Below are 11,411 nucleotides of genomic sequence, written 5' to 3' on the forward strand. Positions count from 1 at the left end.
GCGCGATAAGCTCAAAACTGGAACTCGTACGCCAATGTATAATAACCCACACGTATCCACGTGGTATGTGAGCGGCAAGTGCCAGTGTGTTATGCCCAGGATCTAGTCTGAGTGGCAAGAGGTAGTTACGAGAGGGGCTGCGAGCTATGTAAGTTTTACTTGAACTAAGAAAAGAATGCAACGTTAAACGTAGGGGGGTTCATCCGGCCCATATCGGCTGTTCTCTGCCAACGAGGATGTCTGTAGGTTTGTATTTATTGTGGGTTAATTAGTGGATAGCATCCCAGTTTTCCTACATACTTAACCACGTGATATGAACAATATCATAAATCTTCAAAAGAGCCACAGGCCAGCACAATTGTGTGATGCGCAGCTGCTGCCACAGAGCCATGGACGACGTGGATGAGCCACCGCCTGGACCGGAGCTCTTCGAACGTGGTCTGCTGACAAGAATGCAGCAACAACTGAAAGGCAACAGTCATAAGCTGCAAAGATATACCAAAGCTTTGGCTGCCTTGGACTGGGATGAGGTACAACCACATTTTTAATTTCTTTTTATCACCCTTCCATTACTTATGCTAGTCACTGATCATGACTATATTAGACTTCCCATCAACACAGCATTCTCACTGAAGTGAGGTAAAAGAGCCCTCATCACTTTTGTAACTAGGTACAACCACATTTTGCCATATCCTTATCTTTCCTTTCCATTGCTTATGTTAGTTGCTGATCATGCACATTTTGAACTTCCCGTGACCATAGTGTGCCCACTCACACATTCAAGAGATGCTGCCAATCATGGTTTCATTATATTCACAGCAGTAAGCTCAAGATGTAATGATGTTAAGGCATATGGCTGTTGCATGTGCTATAAAATGAGCCAGACATGGCTCTGGTTATGAAATAACCACACAGCTTATGAAGATGACATTGGTAGTTGCAGGCATAGATTTTATCAGCTTTGTAAGTGAAGGATTCCTCAATAAATTTTGAGCTTATTGTAGACCTCTTTCACATCTGAAGGGGTCTTTAAATTTTTATGGAGCATCATTATCTTTAAAAAAGAAGTCCTGAATTTATGAATAAAACTTGCCTCATTTCAAAGAGATCTGTTAACTTGCAGAGAGGGGCCCAGCAACTGGATTTACCATATGGCTTGTAGAAAGCTCGAACACTGACAAGATGCATTGCAGTTTCCACATGCTTGTGTATGAAGCAGCCATGTGCTATGTACTATTGCAGCTGCCAACAGGTGGATGTGTCATGGTTATGCTACCTGCATGACCACCATTTGTGCTGCAGTGTCTATGGCCACAGGCAGGTGACATCCACAAGGGCTGCCCCATCCCAGCTGGCAGGTGGCTACTGATACTGCAGCTTCTGTGGCCACCAACATGTGGCAGTGACGCAACATTTCCTGTCGCCAGGTGGCATTTGATGGTCACTCGGCGGAGGAGTGTCAACAGCGCTGGGGGGAGATCCAGTCCCGGCTGCGGCTGCACCGCTCATTGCCTGAGCTTCTGGATGATGCCCTCGCCTCACGCTGGGACCCAAACCGTCTCCGGAAGTGGGAGCATGTGAGTGTGCCCATAACTTTTCATTCCTGATGGTGATGAACAAGCAACCATGCAACAATATGACTGTTTTGCAAATTTTCAAGGGGTGTTCCGTTTGGGAGGTTATATTTAGGCCAGCATCAAATATGATGGAAAAGCTTTCTTCTCAATGATGGCATGCTTAAAAGTGTAAAAGACTGCTCTATGCCACACAATCTCACTGTTGGGTGAACATGCTTTTCCATATGCCATTGCTTGATTATGTTTGTGACGTTTTAGGACATCAGAGTTACTGCCAAACTGGCTGCGTCAGAATTGCCTGTAGCAGTGGACGGAAAACTCAGTTTGATTACTTCCACTCACTGTAAGGTGGCTCGTTCATTTATACATATCAGATCCACCGATGATTCGTATGTGCACGTGTTTTGGTCCTTTCCCGTGTTGTTGTTGTATGCTCTTCATTGATGGCATGTTTCTTCGCACATTTGCATTTTCGGTTACAGCGCTGTTCATGAGCTTTTCGATTGTCATCCTCATGTCTGTTATGTTTATGGTGTGTTTTATTTGAATGCCAATTGCAAAAAGGCTGTGACATGTAGCGAATAACACTCTAATAAGTCTTTGACGCATTAAAAAAGAAAAAAATTGCGTAAAAATTTCCACGGGCAGATAATCTCGGAAAATTGTCCGGAATGTGGGAAAATGTTTCGGATCGAGGGACAATCCCGGGAAATTTTCAGAGCGTGGTTAACATTGAGAATCTTTTTCGCTCTGCATAGCTATGAACGTTGGCTGTGCATGGGGTCTGGGAGACTTATCTCAGGATAATTTCCGGACCTGTCGTGGGTAAATGGGCAATTTCCGTGGGTGATTATCGGAGAGATGTTAATTCATCGAATGATTTACCATCGGCCGAACACACTCTTTTGTACGGAAATTTTCAACAATACTTGCCAAATGGCACTTGCTTGCCTTTTGTAAGTCCTAACCTGCACTTTTGAAATTAGCATTCCAAGTGAAACACCCTGTAGTAGAGCCGGCCAAATGTTTGTATTTTGTTCCGCAAGACCTGGCTCGTGATAGAGATTTGCATTTAGCGCGTTAAACAAGGTGATAGCCAACTGTTGCATGTTTGTGCGAAGATTCGTGCTGGCCCACTCCAGACATAAATGAATGAATGGTCCTATCTATCTTGACCTTGGGCATAATATAACCATTGAGGAGGCGAAATTTGTGTGACGTTTCTATGACGTCACACATCTCGGGTTGATTTCCAATTACGCGGCGTGAAAAAGTATGCAACAGTATGCGTGCGGCTAGCCGGAAAGCAAAGGGATTTAAGGCCTTGAAAAGGGCATAACTGTGAATTGCGGTGAATAATCTTGAAAATGGTTGTATTCATTCCTCCATGCAAATGTTGACACCCCTGTAATGTAGCAGCGGGGATATTTGATATGCTTGTGTGCACGGGTGTGCACAAATTATGTCGTTCACTATATGCTTATTTACAGCACAAAATAGTGAAGACTGGTACCTGAACACTATGTCCCATATCCCACACAATAGTGAAGACCGGTACCTGAACACTATGTCCCATATCCCACACAATAGTGAAGACCGGTACCTGAACACTATGTCCCATATCCCACACAATAGTTGTTTGGTTTGCTACTTACATTATTATGCCATACACACTAAACTGGTTTCCTTTTTGAGCTCTGTTAATATCTCCACAAGACGTGTTGGTCCCATTCGTGTTAAAACCTATCAAAATTTGTTATCTGAAATGTGAGCTTTCAACCCGAATTCGGACGAAATTATATCACAAATTTACCAAGACAGCCTCAAGGCATTCATCCTCCGATCAGAAAGTGTATTTTATTGTCAAAGATTATGAAAAACTTCTTTTTTGAATCATTTGAATCATATCAGTTTGGATACACATGTTAAGCATTGCTACCAGCTTGGATCGTCGGGGTTAATAGACTTCGGAGAAAACAGTGCCCTGCAGACCTTGTATAGCTTTGCCAAATGTATTAGTGTGTGTGCAAACAATGTGTCTGTGTTATTCAGTTTACAAGCACGTAGGATATTTCTTATTAGATATAGGATATTATCAGATATAAGATATTATTAGATATAGGATATTATTAGATATAGGATATTTCTTAAATCGATTTAGTATGATTTTTTACAACTGACGCTTAAGCACATGGAAATGTTAAGCTGAACATAAGCCTAGATCATTCACTGTAATATACAGGCATTTCTGGTGTGCTGGACATCGATGAAAGGATCACAAAGCATACCGTCCAACATATTATGACATGTCACTCATAAGTTTTGGTTCAAATCATGCAGGCCTATGCAAAGTAGTCATATCATGAGCTATTCACAGCAGTCCTAACAGCCTACAATGGCTGAGGCATGGTCACTTCGGCAGATAGCATATGCCATGGGTGTTTTAGGACAATGTCATGTGCATGCTTTGACCTGCAGTGATAGAATAAAATGAAAAGTGTTATGCTTGTATTGACGTACACAATGTGAGGCCCTTTCATGTCATATAAGTCATGCTAGAATATATATATATATATATATATATATATATATATATATATATATATATATATATAATGCTCAATGCAACTTTAACCACCAACACTTCCAAAACAATTCAACAGAAGGTCGGTGGCGTGTTCTGTATGCCCCACATTCCAACCTCGGCATGCTCCGTGTTCCAAACGGTCCTCGGCGTGCGGGGCGTCCAGTCTTACCCATCCTTCCCCCTTCGCAGGACAAACTGTGCCTGGAGGGTGGGCCAGTCAAGCCTAAAACGCCCTTCATCATGTTCATGCACGACAAGCGCCCCAAGGTGATGAAAAAGCACCCGAACATGACGGCGCAGGAGCTCATGGGGTACCTCGGCCGCAAGTACTCGAACGACCCCGCGGTCAAGGCGGCGTACACGGAGAGGTACCAGGCGGCCATGGAGGAGTACCGGCAGCAGGAGGCCGAGTTCAGGTGAGCGACCGGGATGGCTGGCGCGCGCTCATGCCGCGCTGTTGAGTCATGGTCGGCACGTGGTCGTACCGAGTTGCTCCAGTTCGTGAGCGCGTGGCTGTAAAGCATCGCTCTGTGCCGGTCGGCGCGCGGTGATCTTGCAGTGCCGCGCGGTCGTGCACCGCTATGCGGTATCGGCACGTGGTCGCGTGGCATGACGCCTCCCATCAGATTGTCGCCGCGTGGCCACGTCACACCTCACTGCGCTTACTTATCAACAGGCGCGCAGGCGCCGCCAATAGGAGCGTCAGGTCCGCGTCAGGTCTAGTATAGTCTGGTCTGGTCTGGTCTGGTCTGGTCTGGTCTGAGCGGTCTAGTCTGGTCCGGTCTAATCTGGTCTGGTCTGGTCTGGTCTGGCCCTGGCCAGGTCAGGTCCGGGCCTGGTCTGGTCTAGTCTGGTCTGGCCTGGCCTGGCCTGGCCTGGCCCAGGCCCAGGCCAGGGTCAAGGTCAAGGCCAAGCTAAGGCTAAGTCCGGGCCGGGCCGGGCCGGGTGATGTCAGGTCAGGTCAGGCCAGGCCAGGCCGGATCCGGTCCGGTCCGGTCCGGTCCGGTCCGGTCCGGTCCGGTCCGGTCCGGTCCTGGCCGCCGAAGCGGAACGCGTGCCAGGTCCCGACCGCGCTGCGCAAGGCGGCGGGCGGCGGCCGGCGCGGAGCTCAGGCGTGCAGTTTCTCTGAGTTATTGGGGAGGTCTCGGCGAGGGGTGTGCGCGTCATTGGTATGCAAACCAGACTTACACGTAAGCTCACCGCACAGCTGGTAAATTGGGACACCTCTGCTGACTTGTCCTCCATCTCGTGATAACGCTGGGCCGGCAGTTAGTCAAGGGCTGCAGTCTGCAGCAGTGACGCGGACCGCGCGTGTGTGACATTAATGTGATTCGCAAAGGCTCGGCGATGTTTGTAGGTCACATGGCGAAGTGGCGGAGCGGTGACGACGCTTGGCTCCACACCGGGAGGTCGGGGTCTGTATGGTCCGTGGGATACTAACAACGCCCTGGTCGCCATGGACCACGACGACGGTGTTACCCGAGGTCGTTAGACACGTCCATCTGGCGTGTAAAGTGATGGAGGGGAGGATGCTCTCGGAGTTATGGCAACAGCTACACTCATTTAGTTTGAAACAGACCCGGCCTGGCAAACATGAAGTTGTTGTGTTGTCAGCGTCGCATCCCGTGACGTTGGTGGCGTGGGTCCGGGTTTTACGGAAGTTGGGAAGGTCTGCTAGCCTGTCAGCGTGACAGTCCTGCCTTTGTTATGAATCCACCAGATATGAAAAATTTAGACTCACGGCTTAGCAACGTAACTGAAACGTGTCGAAATGAGGTATGCACGCCAGGGCTGTTGAATCCGTATTCGCGCTGTTTACATCACATACGGCTTAAAGCCGGTCATTATCTGAGCTAAGATGCGTGGAGGTGGCGTGCGCTCGTTAGAACATACTTGAACGCCTGATAATACAATACATAGTCTTGTGTTATCGTATGCTCATCTGAAATACTCCGGGGTATGTGATTCGTACGCGTAACGGTATCAGCATGTTTTGTTGTGCGTTGTTTGGTGAAGCTATGCGAAGCATGCCATCGGTTTAAGAGCACTTGCTTTGACCTTGTGCCTCGTTAGTAGTTAAATAGAAAGAATTATTGTTATCTATTGATGTTTCAACCAAAAGTTCCCGTCGATACAGTTAATGCAAAAATCGAATACTTTAACGGAGTGTCCCACATTTGTATGCGGTTTTGAACTGAAATAGTTACCGTGAAGATTATTCGGTGAAGCTCACAGTCCTGTCTTTGTTAAGGCTTAAACCCCTCTAGTTTCTAAGCTGTACGCCGGTGGATATGTGCGCACTATTTCGGCGAGACTATTTCAAGCCCAGGTATCCAAGGCGCCATGATAACGTCGTTCAGATCATGCCGTTCCATTAGCCGTGCTGCAGTCAAGGCCAATACAAATATAATTGTCGAGTCGTTCACATCTGGGGTCTGTGAGCACGATTTTCAGGTAAAACGGGTGTCAGTTGGCTCCTTATCAATGTTGTGCAAGGTACGATGACGTAATCAGACAATGACGTATGGAAGAGCACATTTACTAAACAGACAAATTACGTTGTCCTGAGCAGTTTTTTTCTCACTAAAAGGCGTACCAGTAAAAAGACATACCTGATTTCATCATATATGATCCGTGCTTCAATATCTTCAAAGGTATAGCATTCCTTCAAATCGAAATATAAATGATTTGACACAGTTCACCTTCTCAGCTGCCAACGGGGAGCCAAACCAAGACTAGACCTTTGCTTTTTTGTTCATAATCAAAGATGATCTATTGCATTTCGCGATATGTGCGTTACATTTGTGAACGCCACCACATGCGCACGGTTCACGTTCGGAAGGTCCCTCGCCGCTGAGAGGAGGGAGCGAGAGTGCTCTCGGGCGCCCCCCCCCCCCCCCTCGAAGCCGAAGCCCTCTGCGACTTCTGCATGTCCCGCAGGAAGCAGCACGCCGAGATCATGGTGGATCAGCCGCCGAAGCGGCCGCTCACGCCTCTCCAGTGCTTCCGCAAGAAGAGGCCGGGGCTCTCGTACGCGGAGGTGCGCGTCGAGTTCGCCAAGCTCTCGGCGCCAGAGAAGGGCCGCTTCATTCGGCGGGCGCTGAGATCGCAGGAGAAGTACGACGCGGCCGTGGAGGCGTACCAGGCGAGTAATGGCGTGCCACCGCGGCGCGACGTGGCCCGCTAGTGGGAGGTCGGCTCTGGGCCGCGCTCAGCTGGGCCCAGGTGATAGGCTGCGCCGCCCGACGTTTGCCGCGGTCGGTGTGGCGGAGGTGGTGCGGCGTGCGAGGACGGCGGCGCGGTGGGAGGGGCTTAGCAAAAGGGGATGAAACGCAAGGTGACGCGTATCCTTAAACACATTGCTGACGACTCCGTGGTTGGTCATAGAGGCCCAGTTTACACGACTTAAAGGCACAAAATGCCCAGCATAAAGCCGCGTGCTCATCTGCACATTCGTCCCACTTAATGGGCTTATCTGGGCCAGGACACGGGGCCGGCGGGCGCGGCGGCACGAGACGTCGGCGGGCGGCCGGGCTGTCGCCGCGCTCGCCGACGGGCGAACATTAATCAGATACTAACGCCATGCTGGCTTCTCCCGCCGCTTGACCGCTTAACACTGCTTAACTACATGCACGGGCTAGCATGCACAAGTGGGGTCACTGACATCGCTACCTCGTCGACTGCAGGTGGTGATGGGGCCACTAATTTCGATCAGGCCTCGGGTCGTCAACACGGCACTTGGTCACGGGACAAAGGGTCGAGGGCGTGGGGCGCACCCACCGGTGTGTCGTAACCCAAACGGTTGGAAAGCGTGCCGCTCTCTGGAAGGCGCCCCCCCCCCCCTCTGACCTCCGCTGACCTGCCCGCCAGGAACGGTACCCGGGCTGGAAGCCGCCCAAAGCCAGGCGCGTCGTGAGCAAGCAGCAGTCCAAGATGCTGAAAATCGCGGAGGGAAAGGTGTTCCGACTAACGTGAGCGCGCCTGTTGTGGAGGCCGTGGCGCGCGCGGCTGGCCTTTCCGGCCGGCCAGTAACGGGTGTCGCCACATCCTGCAGAGTTTATCGCGCTGTACTGGACTTGGCGGTGCCGTTGCCCTCTTGCGCGATGCTGATAAAAGTGTTGTGAATAGTTTATAAGTAAGTCATTAGGCATGTGACATGCAAATGTGCACCCATACCAGACAGAGCCAAGCACGGTTTGTTTCCTTTATTCAGAGGCCATCGCCCGAGTTCCGCTACCTTCGCTACCTTCGTTAGAGGCTACCGCCCAAGTCCTTCGTCAAATCCCGCTCTCAGCCTTTTTGCCGGACGAGGTCGGGGAGAGATCGTGATCGTGTTCGCGGCGGGCAGTGACGGCACAGGCGCCCTGTGCCGACCGAGCAAGCTGCCGCCCGCCGGGGCGCCGGACGGTGCGCTCGGCGGCGGCGCGGCTCCGCCGGGCCCGCGCCTCACGCCGCCGTGCCTGCCCGGCCCCCGCAGGCGGGCGTACGACCTGTTCCGGCGGGACATGTTCCCGACGTGCGAGGGCTCGGCCAAAGAGCGCCTGCAGCGCTGCACCGCGCTGTGGCGGGAGGCTGACAGCGACACCCGACAGGGCTACCAGGCTAGGGCCGACCAGGTGGGCGCGGCACCGGCCTCCGCGCCGCGGCGGGCCGTCGCGGACGCGCCCTGTGTGTGATGCACGGGCCCAGCCAGTCTGGCCAGTTGGGTTGGTTGGTCGTGAGCGCTCGTACTACTGGTGGGTTTGGGGCTGGGTTAGGACAAGCACTGCGGTTTGGAACGCCGATGTCACGTGTAGCTATGATGGGGCGCCGGTTCCTGACGTGTGGGCGGGGACTAATGATGCAAGTTCAGTATTGCGTGGTTTCGAGGTTAAGGATATTGTCAACTGTGCAGATTGTGAACTGTTGATCATATGAACGCCCTCCGATCTGGAGAAGCGCGCTAATAGGATTTTGTTGTGTCCTTACGGGAAAAAAAATGCAACCGAAGTGTCTGTTTCGTGTTCAGAAAGAGGCTGAGTAGCATGAGTAAATCACGTGCTCAGAGTACCAGAATACCAGAACGAGGCATCTGTCATGAGTTCGACGTAAGTTGACGCGACAGTTATCATGTGGAGTGTTCGGGAGGACGCCGTCCGATGGCATTGGCACTGTGCCAGGCACGCAGGCCTAGCTTCGCACCCGGCGCGTTCGTCGTGTGTCCAGGAACAGGCATTATAGCGGAATCCACGATGTGTCCAGGAGAACGCGCACTTCCGGGACTCGATGCCTCCGCATCTGAAGAAAAAGGCGGCGCCACGGAAGCGACGGCGCAAGATTACGGCCAAGATGGCCTTCGTCGAGGAGAAGATGCCGTCCGATTTCAGCACGCTCAGTGAGGCCGAGTGGCGCCAGTTGCTCTCACGCAAGTTCAACAAGCTCAGCCAGCAGGACAAGGTGAGCGACATGTGGGGGAGGGGGTGGGGGGGCCTGGGGATCCGTCCGGACCCTCTCAGTCCGGAACCGGGGGGGGGGGGGGGGGGGGAGCGCGGCTCTGTGGCTCTGGGCGCGTAGAACAGACGGGACTTTGTCGTCGCTCGCAGAGTTCCACGCCTCCTGTCTCAGACGTTGGTTGGCGCGTTGTTTTCACGGAACGCGAAGGGGTGCTTTACGTGCCTGTCCGGGTAAGGAGCCGGCTTTAAAATAAACTGGTGCATTAGCGGCCTCACCCAGTTATCATCATCACCTGATTAATGACCGTCACTATCATGATTAGGAGTGCGGGCGAGGCCTGCACCGCCAGCGCACAAGCGTGGACCATTCGTATGCATGAGCACGGAACCGTTGCCAGGATTGTACCCCACGGCCATGGAAAGCCAGCTGGGACGATGGCTGACAGACACTTTATGCCCGGGGGGCTGTGAGATTGCCGCTGTCGTCCCGTCCCCGGCGTCGCCGTCCCCCACCGGCGGTGGCGCTGACACAGCCCACCCGCCCGCAGGACGTGTTCGAGCGCCGCGCCGTCGAGCTGCAGGCGGAGCAGGACCGGGAGGACGCCGCCGAGCGGGCAGCGGCGCCGCTCGCCAACGGGCCGGCGGCGGGGCTGAAGCGCGAGCACGAGCCGCTCGACTCCGACACCGAGCTGGAGGAGGAGGTAGGGGAGCGGCGCCGCGCGCTGCTCCGCTGGCCGCGAAGCTGCAGCTCGCGGAGTCGCAGCTGGCGGAGCTGCAGCTGGCGGAGCCGCAGCTCTTGGGGCCGGCGGCCGCACCGGCCGTGTTGGGCACGCGCGTGGTCGCCTGTGGGGCTCTGGACTGTGGCTGGCGGGCCGCTGCTGGCCGGGTGTTGCGCGGCGGGTGCGTCTCTGGTCATCCCTTCGCGTAAGCTGTTGCCGCCCGGTGACAGGTGGGTTTTCCACCGACCTGTCGTGTGGCCCCTTGCCATGCATTTTCGTCGGGTATTTCGTCTCCCCCCGCCCCTCTGACCCGTGATCTCCCTCTGATTCGTGATCGCTCCCCGAACCGTCTCCCCGTCTGACCTGTACTCCTCTGACCTGTCTCCCCGTCTGACCCGTGATCCCCCTCTGACCGGTGATCCCCCTGTGACCCGTGATCCTTACCTGACCTTGAGCCCTGTGCCGGTGTGTTCCCGTGTGACTATCACGGGGCTTTGTGCCCTGTCGCCGTCCCGTCTGAGGCACCGTTCTCCTGCGCAGGAGACGCTGTCAGCCCCGATCCAGGGGTCCGAGTCCGCCGCGGAAGAGATTTCCAGCCCCCGCACGCCGCGGAGGTCACGGGACAACAAGGTGAGCCGGCTGTCCCATTCGCGTATGTCCGACCACCAACCGCTGACAAACTTTGACCCGCCCTCACCTGACCTATCAGCCCCTCTGTGTGATCGGTCTTGTTCCCGTCTGATTTGTGGACTGTCCCTGGCCTGTCTCCCCCTCGCCGACCTGTTGTCTCCCCACCCGACTTGATGCCTTCTTCCGTACCTGCCCACCATCGGACCTGGCACCGGCTTCCTGACGCGGCGACTGTCCTTGACCGAACGCGGCCCTGCCTGCCCTGCAGACTGGCCCTGCCCTGTCGGCTGGCGGTGGACACGACACTCCCCCCGATGACATGTCATCTCCGCTGGACCGATCGGCTGCCCACGACATGTGGGCCAGCCGGACTTATCCACTGCCTCAATCGCCTGCCGCTTCCCTGTCTCACCCGTCTTCAGCGGATCTGATCGGGCAGATCGATAGCCTGTCGTCTCCCCCATAC

The 11,411-nt window shown here is 53.6% G+C and overlaps 1 protein-coding gene across 1 annotated transcript; it reads left to right on the top strand.

The window, feature by feature from the left end:
• Positions 1-236: 236 nt before the first annotated feature.
• Positions 237-11,376, top strand: LOC119090218 (nucleolar transcription factor 1). The gene is made up of 9 exons (XM_037213004.1): positions 237-242; positions 1,428-1,577; positions 4,354-4,580; positions 7,105-7,309; positions 8,035-8,135; positions 8,642-8,780; positions 9,406-9,600; positions 10,856-10,945; positions 11,368-11,376. Exons 1-9 carry the CDS (start codon positions 237-239, stop codon positions 11,374-11,376), a joined length of 1,122 nt encoding a protein of 373 aa, XP_037068899.1.
• The last annotated feature ends 35 nt before the right edge of the window (positions 11,377-11,411 follow it).

This window comes from Pollicipes pollicipes, unplaced genomic scaffold (assembly GCF_011947565.3).
Source record: "Pollicipes pollicipes isolate AB1234 unplaced genomic scaffold, Ppol_2.1 Scaffold_3087;HRSCAF=3621_pilon_pilon_pilon, whole genome shotgun sequence".
NCBI classification, from domain to species: domain Eukaryota; kingdom Metazoa; phylum Arthropoda; class Thecostraca; order Pollicipedomorpha; family Pollicipedidae; genus Pollicipes; species Pollicipes pollicipes.

Excerpts from the sequence above, each read along its gene's own strand:
- LOC119090218 (XM_037213004.1), top strand. Across the intron at positions 4,581-7,104 it reads CAGCAGGAGGCCGAGTTCAG|GAAGCAGCACGCCGAGATCA; the intron begins GTGAGCGACCGG and ends CATGTCCCGCAG. Across the intron at positions 7,310-8,034 it reads CGGCCGTGGAGGCGTACCAG|GAACGGTACCCGGGCTGGAA; the intron begins GCGAGTAATGGC and ends CCTGCCCGCCAG.